The sequence below is a fragment of the Ptychodera flava genome, chromosome 14, assembly GCF_041260155.1.
Source record: "Ptychodera flava strain L36383 chromosome 14, AS_Pfla_20210202, whole genome shotgun sequence".
NCBI lineage: Eukaryota > Metazoa > Hemichordata > Enteropneusta > Ptychoderidae > Ptychodera > Ptychodera flava.
In genome coordinates this window covers 17,085,169-17,112,557 of record NC_091941.1, presented here as the reverse complement: position 1 = coordinate 17,112,557, position 27,389 = coordinate 17,085,169, and the positions used below count along the sequence as shown (strand labels likewise).

The 27,389-nt window shown below is 37.2% G+C and overlaps 1 protein-coding gene across 2 annotated transcripts; it reads right to left on the bottom strand.

Moving 5' to 3' along the window:
* Positions 1-1,322: 1,322 nt before the first annotated feature.
* LOC139149563 (neuroglobin-like) lies at positions 1,323-27,217 on the bottom strand. Of its 2 annotated transcripts, none has more exons than XM_070721383.1 (3): positions 26,972-27,217; positions 22,494-22,722; positions 1,323-1,694 (listed from the first exon to the last, which is right to left on the bottom strand). In XM_070721383.1, the coding sequence occupies exons 1-3, from the start codon at positions 27,103-27,105 to the stop codon at positions 1,440-1,442; spliced, it is 618 nt and encodes a 205-aa protein (XP_070577484.1). In that variant the 5' UTR covers positions 27,106-27,217; the 3' UTR covers positions 1,323-1,439. The 2 variants fall into 2 exon arrangements, with proteins under 2 accessions (XP_070577484.1, XP_070577485.1); XM_070721384.1 differs by lacking the exon at positions 1,323-1,694 and adding an exon at positions 7,964-8,594.
* Positions 27,218-27,389: the final 172 nt, after the last annotated feature.

Here is a 27,389-nt window from a genome sequence, read left to right as displayed (position 1 = left end):
TAAATTGAACAACAAGTAAATATAGATCCGTTAAGACAGAATATTTATGGTGTAGTAATGAGCCTTGTTCGGTACCACTTATATCCGTTCATCGACTTAGGAAATGTTGTACTATTTTTACAAAAGAGCACGTGACATATATTCAACGAAATAGGAAAGTAACGTTTCTTTACGGCAGAGAAGTGCAGTTAATGATTTCCTCCTCCTTATTATTCGCATCCAAGTTTTCATCAAGCATATCCAGGAAAGCGGACAGCTGTTGTGTTAATCTTGCAAAATTGATGTGCCCTAGAGCATACATCGGTCACGTCAATTTTGCGCGTTTAAATTTTTCATATTACAGCATTGAGATACCTCGGTGAAACTTCTTGAGCTTCAGATTGCGAGGATGGGGAACAGCCTTTAGTTAAAATTACGGGGGAGTTTTGTGTTCGACGAGTAACGAGATAAGTACGTAAGTTTTTCTAGGTATTAAGACGATGTTTATTGTTTATTGACGATACTATGCAAGGAAACTCCGCCTAAAGCTGTCGTAATCATTAACTTTGGCCATTTATATATTCATCTTTGCTTAGCCTAAATTTTCGATCATATGGTGAAACATTTGTCTTCAGTTCCCGTATTGAATTAACTTGTGAATATAGATAACCCGCTCAGCTACAGAAATGGAAGGATAGAAACAGAATACATTGCATGATATGTAGACGGGCATGGTCTTCCGGTTACCTTGACCTGAAGTTACTACTCTTGTATTAAAGTTGACCTGTGTTCTCAGATCATTCACAACACAGTCCACAGTCATTATGAATGGTGTATAAAATGATGTATAAAATTTTTTGTATCACAAAGATTGGTAGATTCTAGAATGCTTCGGATGTTCGTGACAATTCATTGATTTTTTCTGATTAAACGCAGTTATTTTTATGAAAACAACATATGCATGTAATCATGGTGAAGCCTCACATGTTAATTGTAATCATTTATTGTATGCTCAGGATAAGACATACTGATTAGCAAAATACACGAAACCGTAAGCCTGCCAACTATGGCCAATCAAAGCAAATTAAAGATACTGTGAATTTAATGAAAACCTGTGACAATATCTTCCCACGTACATACGATGCTTTACAACGATGACACACCCGTTGCACATGGTGACAATTAACCCAAGTATGCAAGATAAAGTATGGCTCACCAAACCGAGTTTTAAAAAGCAAAACGATAAATAATACCCGTAGTAACACGCGAATTTTGATTGCAGATTTAATTCACACCGTCGGCCAAGCAATTAATGACAGCATTTGACTGAAGGCAAGAATAATTAGTCGACGGGATTCATTGTGTAGGTTGATGTGACAGCGCTACCGACGGGGGTTCTGTAATTGAATTAAAATTTCGAAAACCTTAGAGATATATGATGTGTTTTTTTCCAAGGCCGCCTACGTACTGAAAAATATGACCTCTTCCGATTCTGCTTTATCTGAGCTCGAAGATCTAGCACGATGTTCAGATTTGAAAATAATGTAGATGTCTCCATACATCAGCTTCCTTCGATCAACTCCGTGCTTTTTAACATCGGGACTTCCATTGTGGAATCCGTAAGAATAATTGATGTTTCTGCTTTCGATTCGCTCTATCATCAAAGCGCACCAATCGACGTCTTTTGGAGTTGGTGATAGATAATAGGGTAATATCTGTAAACAGCAAAACAAGAAGGTCAGAGAAGGGTTGAACTTGAATAAAAGGGACTTATGACATTTATTTCACACTGACAGATAATTACCTTTTTCGTCGACGACATTGTGGATCTGTTTATATTACTGGCGTTATCCATTTTTCAACGGTGACCTTTTATAAGTGTTAACAAAGAAACGCTGAAGGAAACTGTATATCGCCTTGAAATATTTCAAGGTCTACGACAAAGAACAGAAAAGACTATAAAAGAGGTCAGACTCATGTGAAAGAGAGAGAAGTTATGGCATGGCTGATGAGCAAGACATTGCCCACCCTGAACAGTTTTACAAATCAACATTATCCAAGGGTTACAGTTGCTAAAAGAGCATTGGGGCGCCTACGAAATCTCAATTATTTTCAAAATGAAACCTGTGCCCAGTAATCTTCTGTGCACCAAATTATGTGCCATTCAACATTCATAATTTCCTACACTAACTTTGACACAACAGTTACTCTTAAAAAGATTTTATGGTGCCTGTCGAATTTTCACTCATTAAGATTCTGTGATGCGGTAGTAATATGACACTACAGTCGCATGCATTAATTGGAACATATTTTATATTCATTCCCTACAACCTTAAATCCTTGACAATATATATATATATATATATATATATATATATATAATATATATATATATATATAATGAGCTGATTGACAGCCATGTTTATATATATATATATATATATATATATATATATATATATATATATATATATATATATATATATTATATGAACTGATTGATAGCCATGTTACAATTTCTCCACTAATGAATTATCTGTGTCCCTTTTATTAAATGTAACCTTTCCATGAAGGGCTGTTCATCTTCTAATGATGACATTGCCCGCGCCAAAACTGTAGCCGTATGCGCTCACACCCTTCAGCATGCATGGGCATCATTTTTTCAGGCTATTAACTTTTGGTTGCTTACGTCTCTGTTCCTGTCGTTGGTTTTTGGTAAAATTCCTTTTTAGTAACTCATGTCTGGCCATAATTCGAAGATGATTCAAACTGGGCGATTTAGAATGAAGTTTAGCTGTTAAACGTCATTGCCTATTACCGTTCAGCTAATGTTTTCACCAAGCAGTAAACTATAGTGTTTGTTCACAGTACAGGTTGATTCGAATGGCATTTACCAAGGTTCGTGCAATTCCTGATATCGTTCAGTTTACACGCCATTCTTCGGCTGCGATGAACCGAGGGAATGCTTTAATACTCCGTCACTGCCTATATCGTAACTGCGTAATAATAGAGAAAAACCAACTAAATGGTTCCATTGTTACTCCTGGTCAAGTCAAAAAGTAGGATATAGTGAAACCTCAAGCGTTATAATTTACAGAGAGTAAGCGCTAAAAACATTGGTTATCAACTAGCTACACAAAAATAAACAGGGTTTCCTACGGTATAAGAAAAAAAGATAGGTATTCGAAGAAATCTTAATAAGACCGAAAGTTATAGACATCTGACTCAAATTGTATGGCGATCAAGATGAAGAAAACATTTACAAATTTTGCCAACTGTTAAGGTAGAATGCGTCACAGAGACACATATCTAGGCCCTATAATTGTCACTATGCTTTTTTCCGCCTATCGCTTCTTGGGGTTCATTTTGTAGCTCTTTGAGTAAGTAAAGTTTTCTTAGTTAAAAAAAATCGAAAATTTAATTTTCTCCTATAGAGTTAACACAGGGATGGCGGCCATTTTGAATGTAAAATATCGGTAAATTTTGGGTAATTTGTTTCTCTGGTACCAAATTTTGAGCGTTGATCCATGATTATTATTCTTGATTTGGAAGAGAGGATGTTTGCAAGATTCCTTATGGAAAGATTGAGAAAATCTTTGATCTAACGTTTTAAGTTGTAACTACCTTAAAACAGCCTTAATATTGCGATCACTCGTGCAGTAATGTTGAAGAAATATGACAATAAGATTTAAAATAACCGAAGCCACTATATAGACATGCAAAAACACTATCATAAGAGTAGAGACAGAAAACATACACATAAATATATAGATAGATAGATAGATAGATAGATAGATAGATAGATAGATAGATAGATAGATAGATAGATAGATAGATAGAATACATACATACATACATACATACATACATACATACATACATACATACATACATACATACATACATACAATACAACATACATACATACATACATACTTTAAAGATAAATTCTCCATCGATATATCATCAGTAAGATGCAGCTCATTAGCATTAAACCGTATGAAATGTCTGCATCGTGAAATCGCTAGCAGCTGATTGTCTAATAGACTCTGGGAAATGAAGAATAGTACTTATGTAAAATCATTGTTCATCGAGCAAAGTTCAGCCTATCTCTACTCATTTTAGGATAAATACATCAATCCATGGAAACTGGGAAGAAATAATGCCATATTAGGCAGCGATTTCCGTGAATTGGAGAATGACGTTAATTTCAAACGCTTCAGGAAATGCAAGAAAAAAATCGAGGTTCCCGCCATGAACTATCGATGCTGTGATTTTACAAGTGGCATCATTCCACTCTGTCGATAAGTACAGGTAATGAAAGCATCACGCCTGCAGATATATGGAGCCGCGTTGTGTAAAGCGAACATCGTTTTGATGAGTCAACTTTTTACGAGCCGTCTTGTAAGTAATAATGCCCGTAAGGTTATGCAGTGACGGTTGTCTTGAATGTTCCGGCTTCCTCTTTCTACGTAATTAAAATAAGATGTCTTACACCGTCTTTTGCTTGTCTTTCCCTACATATATACCAAAACATTTACTGAATTCCATTGCAGGAAATGAATTTTCCACTAACACATGGATCCGGCACGTGCCTGTACCTCTGCAACCTGATTCACTTTGCAGCATTAACAGCTGATGGCGTGAGATACGTGCATTTTCAAACGTACTTGATAAGTATATTTAAGTATGTACTCAATGTACAATTTACCTTGGTCGAGTATTACAGCTTTTGTGTTATCGCATAGATTTCTGTGCATTTACACGTCCCTGTCAAACGTTAAAGGGGGGGGGGGCCGAATCGCACCCGTGTTACGAGTCTTGATAAAAGTAAAAAAAAATCATATTATTTTTTTGTTTCCTTTCGGATGATTGATCGTTTACGGGTGCAGTGACTTGTGTTCATGCATCCGCAGGTGAAAACCGTTACAACGTTGAAATGCATGGAGAACTAGACATTCATAACGACGTCTTGCTGTACCTGTGCTTAAGTGCACGCTACTCTACGGCTGTGACGTCAGTCTCAAAGTCCTTTCTTTGATTTATCACCAATTTCAAAATTACATGCTTGCGTGGCCTTTCCACGGATTTCCAATTCAAATATAGTCGAGACCATGAATAGACGCCTTTCTCAAATGTTTGTCCTTCAGATGGCGGCCCTGGGAATATGTTTGTCGGTGAAGTGCGCTAATGACATTCGTTTAATCACGAAGAGAAATATTTATTGATATTATGCATAATGAATTTCATCTCCCAAGAACACTTTGGTCTGCACCTGAATTGATCGTGTGTGTGTGATCAGTCACTTTGATTTCGTTAATTTTTGAATGATAGATCTGAGATCTATCATAATACTAGTAATCAGTTGAAATGTTAGGAGAAAATCGTTACAGTATTAGTGACGATAAACATTCACTTCATGACTTCCTAGCATTACCTTTTTGGCATGTAATCGATAATCACGTATTTTAATAGGCACGGATTGTGTCACAGTATCGACCTCCATCTTTCGTCTCATCTTTCATCTCGTCTTAGAAGTAAAAGGGAGCCTGTATCTTTATATCGATTATAAATCTTATTGCGATAAATGATATTCAATGATTGAAGAGTACTTCAAAATGTCAAAATGACTCTTAATAATCACGTCTCGACGTTCTATCATACTTGTCAATGCAAGTGTTTCTTCAAAAGATTGAATGATATTTCCCATGGAGACAAGACGCCACGCAAAGTATTTTATTTTACGATACAGTAAGGTACGAATCAATGATGCATCACCGACGGCAGATTTGATCGCATGAAGGGTACTTGTAAACGGCGGTTGAGATATTAAATTTCTGCATTCATGAAAACAGCTCGGGCAAGGTCACGTGTACTTCTGTTCAAAACATTACATGTTATTCAAAATAGAAAGATATGTCTAATTTAAAACGACTGGTCTTTCGGCGGGCTGGGGAGCATTACTGGCGCATCTTGTTCCAGGACATCGTTGTTCGATCGACAAATGAAACGCCTGACCAACGCTTAATAAGGTAGAACGCGCTTCGGGTACAGAAATTAGGACAGCCAAATTTTATCAATTCTCTTCTGACCTACCACTTGTGGGGGCTCATTTAAATTAAAGCTCTTGATGATGATGAAAGAAAAGTTTTCACCGTCGTAGTTTTAAACAATTGAAAATCGAAAATTTTATTTTTCCCCATTGAGTTAACAAAGGAATGGCGCCCATTTTGAATTTCAAATACCTGGAAATCTTAGGTTATTTGTCTCTCTAGCACCAAACTTTTCACGGTGACCCCTGATTCTTATTTTGCTTTGGTAAGATAATGATCGAAAGTTTCATTGAGGAAAGTTTTAAAATGACAAAATGACATGAAAACCCCCTCATACTGTACATTTTAAAAATCAAACATTCTGAAGATATAAGTATGGCAGCAATAGTTTCCTCGGAGGATGAAGGAGGTACATATTTGGGGTATTAATGATAAACACTTTGATACTCAGTACTTTACGAATTGTTATAGCTCATTTGAAAATTTATGTGTAGAAAAAACCTGGACAATTTTGTTTTGCATTATCTATTGTGATGCTCAAATGACAAGGGTTGAAAGACTAACATTAAAAGAAAAAGGTTAAAATCTTAATAAGCACAATGGAGATGACTCGTGTTCAAAATATTGTTTTTTGTTATATTGGTTTTAATAACTTTATGTGAAAATTTCATAAAATCTGACCCAGCCAAAATGGAGTTATTATAAATTTGTTGAAATAACAAACATGGCGGACAAGGAAGAAAAACGAAGCCAGAAAATCGGTTAATTTGCATAAATTTGCCTCGATATAAACTTATGTCTCACGAAAAGTCCGACTGCTTGTAATGCTAAAAGGTTAGCCCAGCCAATATTTGCATCTTGGGTAAACAAGTTAATGACAATTAAATGAATCCAAGCCAAAAAGTCATTTTGAGCAAAAGATACTGTGTTATATGTGCTACCTTAAACACAATGCTCAGAACGGCACATGTCTGATAAGAAAATCAAAGGCTTCAGTATATGAGATTCCCGTATTGAATCTTTGTAGGTCATAACAGAAACGGGCAAATAAAATGATATTATATGAATTTGGAGATGTGGAGTTACTTGCCCATATTAATCCCACACGATCAAATTATTCAAATGCGTTTTCCAACGAGAGAGAGAGAGAGAGAGAGAGAGAGAGAGAGAGAGAGAGAGAGAGAGAGAGATTTAACTCACGAGTTTTGAAATTCCTTTATGATATCAAAAATTTACCCGACAACGCCAAAAAAGGTACTGTATTCTAACTAGTTGTTTGTAAACTTTTAATGCCTTGGAAAACTTTACATTTCGATTTTATCTTCATAGTTAAACCGAAGAGCGCATGATGGGTAAACGTGTCATTTACAGTTTTACTGCGGGGGAAATAGCATATTTGTCACAAACATCCCTCAGACTTTTAAAAACATGAATTAAACGGAAGTCCCATGCAAATATCCCTTTTCTTGCGAACGTTCGAGGTTGTAGGAAAGTTTCCATTCTTTTGAAGGATTTATAGCGATTCAGATGAAAGTAAAAGCAAGGTAACGATAATTTTATAGTTTTGCATTTAGCTTGTGTTCATTCCATATCCTTACTTTGACCCACTTAATGTGGGATTATATGATTTCTATTTCTTTACGAGGGCATAAACATTGATGTGATTTTAATTAAAAAAAAGACGAAAACGCGTACCAGTCGCGGAAACTGCCTTTCAGCAAAAGAACCATTCAGTCTCTGTTTAAACGTCCAGGTTATACTTATATGTAACAAAGAAGCATTTTACTGCTCACATGATGTGAGGAGATTTTATCTGGTCAAATATTGTTGCGGTTTTATTTAGTCATTCCAACTTACAATTAGCTTTAACAGTACATTATATTAGACGGGCCCTCTTTCATCAACATTGGACAAATCACACTCGTACAAAATTTTATTGAAATAAGTATCAAATTTTATTGAGGGGCTTTCAAGACACTAAGGATTCCGAAGTACTTTACAATAAAAACAACATTACACAGATAAAGTGACAGTGTGAATTTAATAAAAGTTAAACAATACATGGCTTGTCTGAAATCTAGGGTGTCCTTACTGTAAGTTTAAACGCAGAATGTGTCGTTAAAATATCTCTTAAGGCGATAATCGAATTTCTGTAATTCTTCCTCTGTGAGTATATCGTGCAGTTCTCTGCGAATGTACAAACAATTCTTCTCAATCTACGGTACCGTACGATAGTAATTCTCTTCGAAAACACATACGACCTCATAAGAAATACTGCTCGTGAAGTAGCAGAGAAAAGTGCAGGTATGTGGAATTATGGTGCTGTGTAAATTACGGAGAGAGGTAGGCGCAGGATATAAAGGTTTTAGCTACATTATCCGTACACGCGCTTCATTGAAGTATATCTTCTGCGGCGATGGCTTCCGTGGCGGCCTCTGTTAGGCCCTGTTTCATTCTGTAGGCGATGCATTTAAAGAGCTGCTCCCAAGCATTCTCGACGGCTTCGCTCCAGTTGTTTTTGAGCGTTGGTCGAATTGATGCTATGAAATGTTGTCCGAATGTCTGAAACGAAGAACGTCGCATGTTTAAAATATTTGCCGGTCTTAAAACTGTATCGTACTTTGTGACACTGAATAACATTTATGATTCCTGTGATGACTGTACATGATAGAATAAGTGTTCATATACCTCTCTGGTGATAATCTTGTTGATCACTGCGCACTAAAAACTCAATACATGCATTACAAACAACAAAATTTTGCAATTTATGTAATTTTTGCATCGGTGTACCAATTGCAGCCTCCTCGAAAACATTATCTGTGGTGATATTTTTGTAGATCAATTTAAACATCCTTCGGAATGAATCCCGGACATCAATGTTATCATTAAAAATCCATACTGTTTAGTTTGTTCCATGGTTCACTTGTTAAAGGCGATAACGTAAATCCGTTTAAATATTGATGACGATAGACAGTCATTTCATGCATCGCAAACAGTGGTGACATAGTGGTTGAAAACGTTACGGCTGCTGGACACGGCCAACGCAAAACGGAAGCAGGCCATTCCTCACTCACCCGACACTCCTATTCACCGCCGGCACGCACACCTTATTTCCGCCGCCTAACATTTTCAAGTAAAGCGCAAAGCGTGTGTTTATTAAACCTCTATGATTAATGGACACCTGCCGATGTAATTACTTCTCCCATGTGAAGAGACAGAAAAGCGGCTCTCGATTTCTCAAGGATTTCACGGTCGAGCATACAGATTTCTGTCAGCGGGTTACTGGTTTCTCCATTGTGCGTACACACAATGCCAGTGGAAGAGAATTATCAGAAAAGCATCTAATACTGGTAAAACTTCTCACATTCCATGAACGATGGAAACAGAGGTATGTGAGGAAATCTTATAATGCAAAAAAGCAGAAATTCGATTCTTTGCAATCGATAACTTATAAAATATGACCATCATGAATTTATAATTAATGGATTCAAATGTTACAGCAGGAGATATCTCTTTCGATATATTTACATGTGATAGATTTCAAATTAGTTAGAATCTATCGTATTACTGACTCAAGTTTCACGCATGAAGAAACTTTGAAATTTAATCTGGAGGCATTTCAAATGTTTGAAGTTTTTTATGTTTATATCACTCTGCTAATATTACATCGAGCTCTTTATTTGTACTCGCAGGACTACTTTGCGCTCCGTTCCTTGAGAGAGCTCTTGCATCAAATAACAGATATATTTATTTGACATCTTCTGCAGATTATTTTTACAAAAATGATAAAGAGGATTTCGAAGGACAAACATCCGTAAATAATCGGGTACCATTTATTTTATCATATGATCTTAAAACTAGTAGTTGAAATGCTTTTGCATTGCAGTGGAAAAATCGCCAGTGGAAAATTTCATAGCACTGCTGGACTTGCAAGACATTAAGTTTCATGACACTGCACGGCCGGAAAGTTTCAAGTATAAATATGACAATATGGTTTGGAAAAATAAATCAAACTTGTAACATGTATTAACGTCATCATTTCTGTCTTAAGTTAAGTGTCAGCAATTTTTGTCATGGATTATGCAGGCGAGAGTGACTACCAAAATCAGTCATGCGCACCATGCATTGCAAGGACTGAATGTTATTTGGCTAGGGTTAGGTCACGAATTTAGCATTGGGTTCGGGGCGTCTGTGTGTACACTGTTAACCGATCATTATAAATCATGGGGGAGCGAGAGGGTAGCTGGGGATTTGAACTATAGAGTTGGCTGTCTTGAAGTAGGAAAACGCCTACTGCTACATGCGTACGTGCAGAGAAAGACGAAGAGAAATTCTCCCAGGGAAATATGATCGTTAATAGCCAGAGTGCCTAAAGACGGAATTAGTTTATCTGTCACTTAAACGTACTGCATGACTTTTTATCGGTGTCACGGTAGCCTAAAACAGCACCAATTATTTCCTTTTCTCAGATAGCAACAGACCTGTGAAATGGGTTATCCGTGTCACGGTGACTTAGAAGATAACCAATTATATCGTCTTTCGAAAATAACAAATCTTGAAGAAAGGTTAATGATAAAGGCTTTAAAGGACAAACATATATTTACGGTCGTGAGAATCATGGATGTCATATTAATTTACTACAAAGGTGCTTCACACAGGTAAGGGACTACGAATCTCGCGCATGCGTACATATTGTTTTGAAGAATCGAATAGTTCGCCTTAGAGAAAACACTGTTTTGAGATGCTAGGAATATAAGTTTACTAGGGAGAGGAATTCCAGTCGGTCGATTCAAGCAGAACATGTCACCGGAAATACAATTCATTTGCTTAAATGTAAACATAGCAATAAATTCTATCAAGTGGCAAATACTCTAAATTTCGATTAATAATATCTGACATTTCATAATTTTTCAAATAGGTCAAATAAACTCTGGCAATGAGCGCAAACAACGCTGGATCTCCATAGCAACTGCTGTGATCATTTACTCTAAAAGATGTCATTTTACAGATCTAGGACGGAATTATCAACAATGTTCTTGATGGATTGCAGGGTCGATTCATTGAGTCCATCGGTAAAGTAATTCCGGCAAGCAGCGCAGATCATAAATAAATGAGACCTATTTCACAAAACCCATTTCAGAGTGTTGGATACACTTGTCTATTTGCAAACAATGTGTGGTGTTTCCTCTATTATATCTCTCCTCTGTTATCAAGGGATTTAGACACGGTTATCAAAATTATATGACCCCGATTCAAACCTTGCCAGTGTCTTCGCCTGAACAACTCTTGCCAATACCCAAGAAATGAAAAGAGCTTTAACACATACACGAATAGGTGTGTCTTAAGAAAAGTAGTGATAAATCTGACGCAAAATGCATGCAGCAAACGAAAGTGAATCATGTACATTATTGAAAGTATGATGATCATCACGCACACGAACAATTTTAAGGGCAATCAAAACCGACTGCACTGTGACATGTAATGTGACATCAGAATAGCTGCGATAATTAGTATCTTTCAAGGTTATAGGTTGTGAACGCTCTGCTTAGTCACCAAGCACTTTAATTTTTTTACAACGACATCTATATACCTAAGTGTGTGTGTGTGTGTATATATATATATATATATATATATATATATATATATATATATATATATATATATATATATATATATATATATATATATATATATATATAATCAATGCTGGCAATCTACGCTGTTAAACAGACGCTCTGAGTTGGTTTCAAAATGTCGCCACCAAAAGAAATACTAAATCAAATTTTAACACAGCCTACAAATAGAATAGTACGTCCCGATCATATATATGAGAGTGTTGAGCTAAGATTCCTTTCACTTCTTCTGTCTGAAGATTGCAGGATGCATGAACTTAGGTAACAGATATCATTACAAATTACTAAAGCAGTTTTTGTTATTATTTATAATGCTCTGCATTAACATCGAGCACTGTAATTTCCCACGAGGACATCTGTATACTTCAATCTATCTATCTATCTATCTATCTATCTATCTATCTATCTATCTATCTATCTATCTATCTATCTATCTACATATATATATATATATATATATATATATATATATATATATATATATATATATATATACATATATAAGCAGTAATATATTAATGACAATCTGTTGACACTAACGGCTTCCATTTTTATGAAAGAGGGTTTGCTTGACCACAGACGGCAGTCTGTTCATGCATTGTCACGTGGGTTGTTTTTGTAAAATGTTAAAAAATCGAACTATTGGTGGTGCTGTACGGATAACTTGGTTGGTTTGCAAAAGATACAATACTTCTTTACATTTCTTTAATGTCCACATTTGATTGATCCCACCGGTTTCTTAAACATTGTCAAAATAGCGCACAAGACCATATTAATAGTTGATAAAATTATTATCAAAAGTTGTGACAATCATTTGATTGTACACCTGCTTTACCCCTTTACAAAACGATTTTTTGAGGTTTTTCAATGGATTTTAGAAATCCAATGTGGCGGGGGCAATACCTTGTAATCATTCGCTGTCTTGATGCAAAATTCATTAAAAACCTGATGAACGATTCTGATCTGAAATATCTCCTGCTCAGAAAGTATGCATTGTTACCTTAAGTCGCATTAATTTTCAGTTAAAGCATCCAGCATTAAATTTAGTACTGTTTGCAGACAAATAAGATGTTATCTAAAGCTTTATCTGGCACAGTTACATAGTTATCATGCAATGCATCTAAGTATTCGCGTACGGAAGCGAGTTCAAAGGCAGATGTAGTGTGTATGACAGCACGTGAAGAACGAAGACGTAAAATGCGTGATCTGACTTTATCTTAGACAGTGACGGCCAGTCTGATAGTCATTCCACATCTTCTTCTTTTAGGGCACCCCATTTCTTTGCGTAAGCTTCGGCAGCAATCCAGAATGGTTTTAAAATAAACGTTTTCAGTTTTCAAACTTTCACAATGTGTCTGTAAAAGTAAATTTATGCATATCTCATCCCATATCATAGATAAGAAGGCGTAAAGATAATAGCGGAATCGCGGAAGTCACAAATATGAGGAATGTCGGGTATTGAACAGCTATCCCCTACATGATATTATGTAATATTACACGAATGTTTATAATCTTTGACCTAATCCCTGTCTCGGATCCTGCGTCTAGCGTCGAATGTTGGTTTTTGGTAAAACCATACAACTACTCATTCGGCCGTTACAGAACTTGAGCCGATAAAACATTTAGCTAATTTTTAAAGGATTCTGGCGCGTTGGTAATGTTTCTTGGTGGTTGCATTCATAGTTTTAAACCGACCATAGACTTACAAAGTAACCGCGCTCAACTGATATGTTTATTCTTGTCTGCCACTTCGGGGCTGCTGCGCGTTCTCCACTGACTGTAACAGGGATGTGTCTGTGTCGGTGCCTTATGAAAGCAAATAAATGAGGATGGGGGTTGCATTTAACCTACAGTATTTATTAGAAGTTACTCGAACACGTGAGAACTAGCTAAATCATATTTATTCGACAAGAGCCGGTAAGAACGTCATGCCAGGGCGTCAATGTCGTCGCTATGACCATACATCTACTGTAAAAGTATATATGTCTGAACGTATGATTTCATGTGATTTTAATCGTGGACGTTGGCACCAAATGTTTCATTTGATTATGAATTACATGAAGCAAATAGCGTAACAAAGCATTTCCAGTCGGTCATAAGCGTCTGTCTATGCGGCTCGGTCGTTTTCTAGTCCCTCCTAGTACGTTTTGAGATCACGTCAACCACTCTCGTTGGACAGCGGCAACGATACTATGAAAAATATGTTTTCGTTGAATTACCAGCAGACTCAAGTCATGAAGGTCGTAAAGTCAATTGCTATGTGAATACATCCATATTACTTCTTGATAACTTTCTCCTCTGAAGTCGAAGACGTGTAGCCCAATTTTGAAGGGTACTGATCGATTTCCAGTTCGTATAGTTGGGAGATATGGTCATGGTCTTTGCTCCGTACTGATGCACAGTTTATAAAGTCACGAAACCCGACCTTTTCTTACGTCAGCAAGTATGTTGCTTAAGGATTTCAGCAAAACACGAGAAATGAAAGTTGTCGGAGGAACTGCACTCTGTGGATTTTAGAAAGCTAACAGCCTGGCTTTAACGATAGTCCGGGCCTCATACATAGTAATTGTGATCTCAGGTTTTGCTCAGGGCATCAACATCCATGCTATGCAGTGCTCCGTTGCAGAAAACTTGGCTCTAATCAATCATCGAAAGTGGCAGCCGATTACAAGTCTTCGGCTCGAATATGAATTTTCAAAAGTTAGAGTATTTCGTAACATGCATTGACTAAGTATAAATCTCTTCACTTCCAAACCGTACCCAGTCCCAGAGGAATATGGGTTTTTATTGAAGTCTACATACCTACACTTTGTGGTCACGTTTAGGCAATAGCGGACCGGTGTTTGTCTGTCTGTCTGTTTTCTGGGTAAACATAGCACTTAATTACTTCAAGTACAAAGCATTATATCTGTTACTTATATTAATAAATTTCATCTTGAGTTCGTAGTTGCACTAAAATTAATCCTTTTGCAATATTGGTTTTAAACTTATTATTACTTTGTACTTGAGGTAATTTGTATTATTAATATAAGTATTATATAGAAATAATAATGCGAATAATAATAGGTTTAATTTCCATGAAAACTTCAGCATAGGGGTATTTTGGGTCGAAAAGACCAAATATGATATCGATTTCACTGCCCCATGTTTCCATGGTAACCATTTTAGGGGTTGAAGATTCCAGTTTTTCTAATATCCCATGAAAAGTTACTTTGATTGTTATGAAAATTATCTAATGGGGGAGTTCGAGTCAGACAACACAAAAAAACAGACTTATTTTAATGTTTCGAGTTGCCATGGTAACCAATTTGGGATTGAAAATGTTACTTTTTCCCTAATTCGTATTAAAGAACTATTGATTGATGTAAAAAATTGATAATAAGGGTTTTTCTGGTTAGCACACCAAAAAAAATCACACTCATTTTAATGTCAGATGTTTCCATGGCAACCATTCAGGATTAAAAATTACTGGTGTTTTAAAGATTCCACTTAAAATCCTGTAATCAACAGAATGTGTTATATCAAAGGGATATTTTGGGTTAGAAAGACCAAATATCCAGTGTAAAAATCCATTAAATCAACAGAAATATTATACCAAAGGGTTATTTTAGGTTAGAAAGACAAAATATGATATCCATTTTTACCTCTCCTGTGTTTCCATAGTAACCTATTTGCGTTTTAACATTTCATTTTTTTTTTTCAAAATTCCATTGAAAGTAATCCTAGTAACTATGCAAATGCTCTCATAAGTGTATTTATCATAGCATGAACTCAATGTTCATTTTTGTTTTATGTTGCCATGGTAACCTATTTGGGAACCACAACTCTTTTTTATTTAAAACAATAGACCCTTGAGTGGGTCTATGTTAAAACATAATTCACTGTTTTTTTATTTATTTTATGGATTTCTAAGTAACAACTTTTAACGTTTGTTCTATAATAATAATAATAATTGTAATTTCTTTGCCTTCATTCTAGGAAGAATAATAAAGATAATGTACATTGAGGCCATTCTTGTCAAAATTGTTTTCCGTTTATTTTTGTGTGTTTGAATTAATTTTATATAGACCAGAAAAAATTTCTAAAGCATTTTTAATTTTGTTTCATACAGTCATCCCAAATAAGTGTTATATAGTACGGTACCAACTTATTATGCATTCATCGAATTAATTTTATGCCTTCAAATTAATTTTTTGTGCTAAAATTAATTCTACTTGTATCTCAAATTAATTTTAAGAACCCAATTCCCCTTATCACCCAATGTACCATTATTTATCAGAAGCAGTAACAGTTTGTTTTGTTTTATTTAAAACATAATTCACTGGTACTTATTTATTTTATGGATTTATAATTAACGACGTATAACAATGTTCATTTTATAATAATTTATTTTGATTTCTTTGCCTCTTTCTAGGAAGAATAATGAAGACAAATTATGTCTGATTCTTTAACTAAAGTAAATTATGGCCATGTAGTGGTGCATTATTTTTTGTGTGACCTGGCGTGACCCCATAAACTCTGTGATTCTGATGATTAGCTAGATCTCCCCTTTCCATGGTAGCAATGGCTAAATTTGAACATGGTCCCTGTATACCTTTAAACATTTTTTTTAAACCCAGCAGGAAATATTACAAGTTAAATGTTTCATGTTTAATATTGCCCAGGGCTCGAAATAAACTTTTTTCCCTGGTAGTCCACTTGGGCAATCATGTTCTGAATATGGTAGGCCGGTGACACTGGCTGGTAGCCCATGCATATTTTAGATCAGGGGTATCTTTTTTCGTTAACCAGACAAGAAAGGGCTATTTTATAAGGTTCTGCCCATGAAGTGAATTTTCTAGTCTTTTGATGTGTATGCAAATGCAAATTTTAAAAGTCGCCATGACAACATGACAACAATATGGCATTTTCAGCACTGAGATATACTGTAGCAGGGCTAAAAATAGACCTTGGCCTTTCTGTTGGGAGGAGGCATAATTTCCGTGTCATTGTGATTGATACATTATTATCAAAATGCAACGAGAATGCATTTTTATTGGCCATCGTTTCCTGTGCCTGTCATTCAAGTACGTCAGTTCAGATATGGAAACTTTGTTGCAAAGTTCCACAGCACGGCCGGTCGTCTCTAGAACAAAGTCATACTATGGCAAATTTCTACGCCCAGCTGGGTTTGACTGCATTTATCTAGCTCGTCCCAAAGTGACGGACGCATCTTTCAACCTTTCAGCTTGGTGAAAAACGCATTTATTGATTCGCCAAAGGCCTGTGGACTCGCTTATTTTTTGCACAAGTGCTACATGGACATAGGAAAAAGTTGTTGAATACTCACTGTTTCAGTGAATCCGTCATGATCAGAGTTCTCAAATCAAAAAATGTTGCCGAGCTCGAATACAAAGGTCTTCTCATTAAATTACGTCATTGTTATACAAGAGTTAGCCAAAGTCTGTCACCCTGATTTTTTCAAAGTTTGGAGAAGGCCGGCATTTCCATCTGAATGACTGAACGACGTGAAACGCAAAATTCCATCGCATATTATCTGGCAATATTTACAGTAGAAATACCGTATACCGTCGCTCCAGTCCAGGTTCGTATAAGCTTATACTCCAAAAAATGGCCACAGGCGGCGTGAACTTTCTGAAAGGATTTCCTAAATGTCCTACTTGTTACCTTAGGGACTCACTTGTGATCTCCTGAAAAGTATTCTCTGCAGTAATTCCAGTTTCTGTCAACATGCAAAGCTCAACGACAAGATTATAGCACGAGACGTAGTGTACAGACGACACATTCACGCGCAAACGAGTGCGCATGCGTGAAGTTATATTTGCAGCACAGATTTCGCGGAAAAACTCATGCTTTTGCTCTATTTCCATCCCAAAACTTCCTCGATCGCTTACTGTAAATGCACATGAACAAAATAAAACCCAACAACGTCAGCACAGGGAGAGGGTTTATGGTTTTCGCCACAACTACAAATGCCACGCTGAAGATACATTTAACATTCCACTGGCATAGACTCTCCACAGTCGCTGTGCCTTGTTTGTGGGCGCCCACGACTGCCACGATGGGCCTGCGATCAAAGGCTACGTTGTGCAGCTCAGCAGCTGTGAGCACGCGCTGCCAGAGACAACGACTGTTGGTTTTTGCAAGTATATGAATATTCCTAAGGGTAGTGATGTCAAAAGAAACACCTATCTAACTGGGCGGAGAGAATGTACGTACGATATCCCTATTGACAAAATTAAAATAAACAACACCTTTTTCCTTTTTTTCAGAATTCCCACAGCGTCAATGAATTGTTATTAGATTTCTATATAATACTTATAGCCCCTAAACTTGTAATAATAATAATAATAATAATAATAATAATAATAATTATTATTATTATTATTATTGTACTTGGGCCTCAGCCCAAGTACATTTGTTTTCATTCCGTGGGAAAAAACTCTGTAAGGTATAACCATTTCTGGCTGAGACCAGGGAGGGCAAAATGTCTTGGCTTCATCTTTCTGGCATAATAAATGGCGTAATGATGTTAACTGAATGGAAGTGCTGCTCTCGGCCAGTCTTGAATAAGTGAGATGTGAATATTAATGCTTCTCTATCTGAGTTTTTGCCACAAAATCTTCTGAATATAATCAAAATGTGCATCGAAATGCAACAATTAATGCACCCTCCGTTTCCTAGGCGATGGCACGACCCTTGCTACACCCACTGGACGAGCCAAAGTGGGAGGGGTAATTTCAGTTTGGTTGAACAGGAGGGCTCGAGACCAGAATTTAACATTTAAACTTGAAACATGTTTAATCGCTGACAAGATGTGGACTAGTGTTAATCAAAGTGAAAGTTTAAAAAGGAAAGGTTTTATATCCCGGACACAATGAAAAACATTACGACTGGAAACTGTACCCCCAGTTGAGAATAGTAATGCCCACAGCGATGGAGAACACTTATCCTTGAGCTGAGAAAACCAGACCATCATTTCGAAATAGAGCTGCAGATTCGAGAAGCTCGTTCAAAATAGGTAGGTACACCCCATAAAGGGGTGGTTTCGAGTTTTGAGGGCAAATTTCGCCTCCTTCATATAGAAATCGTACGTTTGTTTTTCCAGGAGAACACACCATTTGACACAAAATTTGCATGTAAAGGGGTCGCCAGTAAGCACGTGGTCAAATCTGGCATAAGAAACAATATGAAATGTTGGGTAAAGCCAGTCCAAAATAAACTGATTTGAACTTTTGTGTTTTGTAATTTATACCACTGCAGTAACATTACCTTTTTTTGACAACATCACACAATGTAATACGTTTGAAACTGAATACTCCGACGTATTCTGTGCCTCCTTTGCTAAAAAATACGGTATGCCGATTACCATGTAAGGAGATGATGACGTCAAGACAGATTTGTAGTGCGTTTGGTCCTGGATGGTGCACGAAGTTTTGTCGAGGTAGCTTGTGTATTTATTTCCTAAATGGGAGAGATTAGGGTCGATCTAAACGAAGGCCGAAGAATGTTATGATATTCTAAGCGAGCTGAACTCTAACGCGAATGGTTGGATAATTTGGAGGATGTCTAGAACCGGGGTCTAGAATGATCTCGTCTCATTAAGATTATTTGGCGGTCAGTATTGAATTTCAACTGCGTCACAAGTTTGCGAAATGAGTATTCCGTCGAACGGTCAACGAACGATGTTTTAGAAATCTGGAGACATGGCACATCGCATTTTCATTTTAGTATTTTATATTTTACAAAAGATTTAAGAAGCAATGATTTTGTCGAAAATTCTGAAAAAAATATAGGAAGATTTGATCGCGAACACATTTTCACTTGGGGTCAACTAGCCCTGCGTACGATGCTGTGTGTTCCGCTACAGCTATAGCCCCGCTCACCACAGCCCTGCAAAGACCCGTACGTAGGGTCGGTGATTTCAAATCCATTTTGGGACTTCACGTAAAAAGCCAAATTACTGCCGAAATTCAGCGTTCTTGGGCCCAAGTCGTATCCCAGCCTACCTCAGCTACTCGATCGCTTCCAAAAATGATAGTCTTTTATTCACTTCTCGTAAATAACCGTCGATGTCGGCAACTCTATCTCGCTAGCCCTGAGTACGATGCTGTGTGTTAGCTGTAGCACATAGCATCGTACGCAGGGCTAGGGGTCAACCGGATGCGCTATTTTGCGGGTTGCGGGCTGCGGGTGGCGGGCATGAAAAAATGTGTGTTTTTTGATATCATTTTCGCCCTTCTCACACTTCAGATTAGTTCAACCGCCGATAAAAGCACAATTTTCAAAATCGTTTTCAACGCCGTTTCAAAAATTTTATTGTGGTGAACGCGATTATAGTCCTAGGAAACTTTTCAAAGTCACGCTGGATCAAATGCTTGAACGGGGCATACCGGCATGGAGCGACTATCATACTGCAGGTGCAAGTCATACGTTCATGATATTAGGAGATAAATTATTGAGAGCTGCAGAACACAAACTCATCCAAAAATATTCCTATTAGATCGATTCCTGAAAATAAGGCAACGCACCGGCGTGTATTTTCCCACTGAAATTCTCGCGTAAAATGTTAGCAGAATGTCGTTCTCTGAGGTCGCGACCTCGCTTGAACCGAAACGGCAAAGTAAACTAAGTCCTTTGTTGTACGTCTTTTTCTTTTAAAGATTTCATGAAAAATATACGGCATTTACAATACACATCACTTCTACGCTTTTTTAAGTCAAATCTTTCCTTATGCATTGCATTTAACTAGGCATTGTTTAATTTTCTGTATGAGTTGCCCTGGAACCGAATTGTGAATGGATGCATTACAAAGAATTTACTTCCTATGGCCTGATACTAGAAATGTAACAATTTTCATTCCGCGATAAGTGGCGACATTTCCGAGGCGCGATTTTTTTTTGTCAGTCTGGTATTACGTATATTTCTCACTCACATCCATGGCAAGAAAGAAAAGTGATTCAGATCCCTAATTATTTGTAATGGCCAGGCAGCTCGGAATAAATAAATTGGTCCTCGGAATCGCCGCTTTTAGTTTAGCAGATTTTGATTTTTTCAGAAACATGACGTATTTTCACCCATTTGGTTTGGTCAGTTATAGCATCTTTAGTCCAAAAAATCAAGTTTACAGCATTGATGTTTTCAACAGCCTTCAAATATACAGTATTACGTTAAAATACACCATATAGTAGTGTTTCATTAATTTCAACCATCTTGACCTGATGGTGAAATATGGACTTCGCAGGAAAAGGGATACTGTACGATAGACCTGATCATCATTATTGATAATAGACACATTCTAAAGGTTTTATTTCTTATATACTAAATGCCATATTACATATATTAGAAATCTAGCCATAATTCAAGACCATATTTGAATAGTAGTATATATTGTCCTCAAAATTACTCTATCACGGCCCAAGTACTCATTGCCTTCAGCAATACTGCCTTGTTATTATTATTATTATTATTATATTTTATTATTATTATTATTATTTTCATCATTTATGACGCTCTACTTTTAGCATAGAGCACTGTAATTTCCCTCCATGACATCTGTATACTTTGATATATATATATATATATATATATATATATATATATATATATATATATATAACTGGCTAGACTGTTAGTAGCCTCAATTTCCCACCTGACATTTGTATATATATATATATATATATATTATATATATATATATATATATATTATATATATATATATATATATATTATATATATATATATATATATATATATATAACTGGCTACACTGTTAGTTACCTCAAATGCAGAGATATGGGGACAACAATCAAAAAGTATTCGCTAACCAAGACAGCTATTGTTATAAACGTTAATGGAATGAGGGGTCAGAGTTTTGTCAATGGATATTTCTGCATCGAGATCATCAAGCAGTCTGATTAATTTACCTTTCAGCTTGCCTATCTGACTCGAACATCTAGCTAGGAGCAATCCAACCCCGGAAGAACGAGTTCATTCGAATTCGTTTCACCAAGCGAGGTTGAACACTTTTGAGTCAAATGAGGTGAGTTCAATGATCGATGCTTGTGATAATTGATGCTATCGTGATTGATAACTTCCAGGTGTCAGTTTCGTGTTTTCCACGAGTCAAAGTCATTGCCAATTGAAGCAAGAATAGTGCGAGTTTTGCCGATTTGACTCATCGTGCCTTTTGTCAGGATTAATTTGGACAAGGCGTTGACACTCGTTTCGTGTCAGATCAGAAAAAAATCTTGCGGATATCATTTCTTTGGTGACCATGTAAATGTTTTTATAGAACAGTGTCTTGCTTCGTTTTCTAATGTAATCAGGACAATCCCTAGTGCAATATGAGGGGTCATATTCAAAAAAGCACTGGTGGCCTATTTCCCGTCGTTTCTGGTCACGTCAGCCGTAAATTATGACTTTGCTATGCTATTAAATGGCAGGGGCCTTATCCCCAGGATGCATTTACGCCATATCGACGCTGCCACCGAGAAATAACGTGTCCGCATAAAGCATTAATAGAAAATATATTAGGTGTGATTCGGTGGCTCGTATGTAATGTACCGATCGCCCCTGCATGAGTACATCAATAAAACCATAAAGGGTATTGACGAATGTGGAAGCGTCTTGAAGCATGTTAAACCTCGGTATGAGCGTGCAGCGATTTTGCATATTACGTTCATATATCGTGTGACCGAGCGAGTAAAGCGAGCGTACTTTTTCCTGTTTGCGCTGTCTGATATTCAATATAGCCTCCAGGGGGCGAAACCTTGGCATTTAGTAGTCACATGGGATCGTCAAAAGTAGATGAGCCATGAACTTACATCGACTAAATTGATGTCAGCTTGGTAGGTGTGATGCCTCTTCCCTAAATCTAATAAGATGGCATCAAATTTCTCCGGGTCGTCCAGGTTGGCGACTAACTTCCTAGCGATGGACATGAACCGAAGGCCGTGCTCTTGTATCTTCTGTACGACTTTAGGGTCTTCTGACATCATGGGCCCGCCGGATAAGCCGAAGAATTGCTTTGTTTCTGGGTGATTGTCAAACATCCTGTAACATGTGAGAGCATTATGACGTTAATGAGACATCAGGGTTAAGGCGCGAAAGGTGTGTGCTATAGCAAGTATTTGGACGATCGTAAGCGTTAATCTCCAATGTGTGTCGTCACGCAGTCACTGCAGGTGACGCAAAACGCCGAGATGTCTTGTTCAGGGAGAGACAGCGCCAGTTACGCATTTACAGCAGGCGTTTGTGCAAGCATAGGTTTTCGCACGTTTAGTGACAAATAATGTACGAACCATGACCTCTTTACAACATGTGCACAAAAGACTGCTCGGGACTCGCATTTCTTCGTAATATAAAGTTCTCGTCATCTCCGCAGGCTTAGTTTTAAGGGAATCGGTTCAAATCGAATCTATTAATGCTTTGCGCCTCAATTACGCATTTTGTTCATTAAACGGTTCGAGATGGGCCTATTCACTTTTGCATGAATAATACAAACAGCCATTCAGTTTCTTTTAAAGAAGGGTAAGTTTTACACGGGCAACATGAATTGTTTGCCGCGAGGTTGATGGTTTATTCTGCGGGGTGATTCTCAGATTGCACTCCTATAAGTCTGACAAAGGTTAGCAAGTCTGTAGGTTTGAATCTATGTCAATGATGTTGCCGGAAAGTGGTTTAACATTTGAAAACGAAAGTTAGAATATTATCATAAAATGTCAAGAGAGAGTTCGGACTGCGAATATAATTGATGCCTGAAAGACAAGACAACTGGGAATCAAAGAACGAACAAACATACAAAGACAACAAAAAGGGGAAAAACGGCACAGAGGGGGCCATTGCATGCCGAGCAACGAACCTCAAACGTCAGAGCGAAAATGGGTTTAATTTCGTGATTCATGAATGCTTCATACTTTGAAGCACTCATGCATGGTCGTCATGGGCTGGATTAACGTTATTGGGTAGACTATAGTTTTTGAGCACAATCGATTTTGAGTAGCAATCTTTGCAACGATGAAAGCAGCATTCGCACAAGTAGCTAGCGCCGTGCTACTTATCACACTGATAAATACTTTTTAAGTGCAAAATCACATCTCAAAAATTGAAAATACCCGTTACAGTGTCGTAATCAATTTATGAGGCGTTAATCTTTGGAGAGTTAATTTTGTTTCCTTGAGAGCGATGTTCAGCAAATGTACCACGCAACTGCGTTTTATGATTGTTATGCCTATAAGCATATCTTAGCCGTGATCATAAGAGAGTGGAAACTTCAAACTGACATATAGAGCAAGACCAAACATTCAGTTCGTTGCTTTTATAAGTTCATGTCGCAGTGAGCAATACCATTGAAGTTATTCGAGGATGTAGCAATTCAACGATGTAGCAATTTAAGCAAATTTTGTCATTTCGGTGCACACTTTCGCAAAGGTTTCTGGTAATATCATGCATAGTAGGGAACTGAACAAGACACTGTAACACGCACGGAAGGATCTTGAGTATGGGTAGTGTTTGTGACTTAATAAGTATATATTGCTGTCGATTACAGATATTTTGTTGCGTGGTTGAAAGAGAGTTGTATGCGTTGACGGATTACTTGGTCAAAAATGTCACACAGATTGTGACTCCTAACAAGATGCATAAATCCGAATACCGAATATATCCAATCAATGTATTAATCAATTCCAATCGATTGTTAACATGACTTATTCGCTGTATTGCTTACTTATTAAATTTTACCGTCACCTAGGTAATAATTGGCCCCTGTGGTCACAACCTCAATTTTGTGTGAAACACGACAGCATTCTGGGGCTGAGAATGGCTATTGAAATCGGTTATGGGTTACTTAGTATATAGTCAAGATGTAAAGTAGTTTTCACGATCAACCTTTTTGTGGATCGCTGCGTACACCGAATGAATTACAATCAGCATTGACGATGTCATTGACACAACGTTTTTCATTTGAGTGGCACACCAATCCTGACATATACGAAGTTCAATGCCGAGGCCAGTGTAGTTTTATAGAGATGCATTTATATGCACACGTTTTTGAAGCAATTCTTTACTGCCCACGGGCCGATACTCTGGGCTTTTGGTTATCATTTTATTGTAACGCACTTTGGAAATGTCGATTGAAGAAAACGTTATCTGAAACAGTCAAATGTTTGTACCGCCGCGGGTCTCAAGTCAGTTTGACGTCTTGTAGTATACATTTAAATTTCAATGTCGCACAGCAAAATAACATCTCGCTGATAGCCGGCGTATATGCTGAATAAGAATATAAATGCTGTATTTATAGGAACTGAGAAGAGAATGTTTTTCTCCGGGGTCTCGAATTATCTGCAGTCATTGACTCGCCCGTGCTTACATGTACTTGCATATTTCTTGAACTTGTTTTGGAGGTAATGCCAATTGCAGTTTTGAAGCACGATCTCAATCATTACATATCCTTGCAAGTTTACAACCCCCTTCAACTAACAGTATTGTTGCATGTGATATGAAAGTGCTTTAATGTGTTATGCTGCCTCGACGCAAAGACCATATAAAAATCTCAAAGGCAATTTTGCTCATGAAAACGATCACAAGACCGTCTAATCATAGATGTAAAGCTTAAAAAAGGGGCGCTATTGCTATATACTTACATCACTTTGAAGTCTAAGTAACTCTGTATTTTTTACGATCACTTCACTATCCTGAGGAGACAGCTGGAAGTTTGTTAAACAAAAAAACCCCAAAAATACATACATACATACATACATACATACATACATACATACATACATACATACATACATACATACAAATAAAAACAAATAAAAACAAACCAAACAAAACAGACAAACAAGTATATATATATACATATATATATATATATATATATATATATATATATATATATATATATATATATATATATATATATATATATATATATATATATATATATATATATATATATATAAACACGAACTCATGCATTACGTTGTTGCACCTTTGACTGCCAAACAAAAGGTAATTACAATTTAGTATTCAATTTCATAAAGTTTCCATTGAGATAAACATTAAACATTAAAAATACGTCTGGGGTTCGGGCAGACAACGACCATCTGTAATAACTTAATGGATTTTATATTCAAACCTTTTATGGTAGCTTTCCAAAACTTTATTACTGAAATCGTCTTTGGCGAATTGCCACTCGAGATGCTTGAGTGTAATGATTTCCTGTGTCGGAATTGATGTTTTCAAAGAAAGGGGAAATCGATGGACGGAACTGGCGGGAGCAGGATTGAATAAAACCAAATCCTATTTCGTGTAATTTTCTGGCGGGAGATAGAGTTTGATGTTGAATGGAAATTATTACGGTGTAATCGATCATTAACCTAGATGTAGACAGTATATCGCTACAAAGGATGGTGCGAGACCGGGGTGTCTTACATGTAATAACGTAAAACTCGCGGTTGGGAGAGAACCTTTAAACGGTGCCCAGCAAAAACAGCAGAAAACATTTGAATAAATCCCGTTAAAATGCGTTCTTTGACCAAGCTCAATCGCTACGCGAGACCTATAGTTAGTATTTTTTTTTGTAAATCACAATCGTTAATGTAAATTGCTGTTTATTAAGTTTACACTATGAACAGATTTTAAGGTGATCAAATTTTCAAACGTGTTACAGTGACTAGTGACATATTTATGAGATGCTGGTTCCGATCATGGTTTTCGTAGCCTAGCAATGTCACACATTAACGCAGTTCTTCAATGATCGTGCTGATCGAATGCAAATTTGTTTCTAGTTGATGCGTAACCTTTTCTATAGCAACATCCCTGTCATTTAGCTTTCGAAAATAGTAGAAATTTCCGCCCGACGGACGTTAACCGTCAGATTGCATGCCATCCCTGAGCTCGATCGTTAAAAGGTATCGGTCAATCTCTGTGGCGCATTCACGTTACAGAGATGTCGCCAATTGATTGCATTATTCTAATGGTGAGGAAGTAACGCGAGGCCTTTTCCTGATCGGTGCGATCTACCTTTGTCGTGTGTCGGGTTTTGGTTGTGTTTTGATCGGCATGTTGTGTACGCAACGCACCTTTTTTTGCGATGACAATGTGATAACCCGTGAAAGTGACATTTTCACGAGTAGGACTGCCAAACTCACTCGGTCGCATACGTGATGAAATGCTCGGTCGAGTCACTGATAAGTATATTACAAATCACCGCACCGCACACATGAAACATAACATTGAACTTGAGGAACACATTCTGTATCGCAATTAGCGTCAAGCCACGCACTGTGTGCAAACTTACCCCATAAACATGAGCAGGCCTATTTTCTCTAGATCAGAGTGTATTCCGTGCCATGTGCTGCTCAGTATCTTGCTCTGCTCCTTCGATATTGTAGGCCTCTCTTCCCCGTAGATTGACGAGAGTCGACATCCCATCGTCTGACTCGCTTCTCCCGCTCTCAATGGGGGAAAGCCGTGTACTATCACCGCAGCAGCTTGCGGTCCTGACGCATCACTCACAGCGAGGGACTGGAATTAGTATAATCAATTATAAATTCCGAGGAGAGAGAGAGAGAGACTGCCCCCATTGTACCGCGGGAGTTTACGCTCGTGTGTGGGCACACCTTGACGCTTGAGTCGACATTGACAGGGACGCTGTTTATAAATTACAGGGTAATGTGTTAAACCTCCGCTTTCCGACGCATTTACAGAGTGCTATA

What these genes read in the sequence shown, in the direction of transcription:
- LOC139149563 (XM_070721383.1), bottom strand. Translation starts at nt 27,105, where the DNA reads ATGGGATGTCGACTCTCGTCAATCTACGGGGAAGAGAGGCCTACAATA. An exon ending in GGCCTGCTCATGTTTATGGG is followed by an intron (nt 22,723 to 26,971) that starts GTAAGTTTGCAC and finishes CACATGTTACAG; the next exon opens with GATGTTTGACAATCACCCAG. An exon ending in CTGACATCAATTTAGTCGAT is followed by an intron (nt 1,695 to 22,493) that starts GTAAGTTCATGG and finishes TGCTGTTTACAG; the next exon opens with ATATTACCCTATTATCTATC.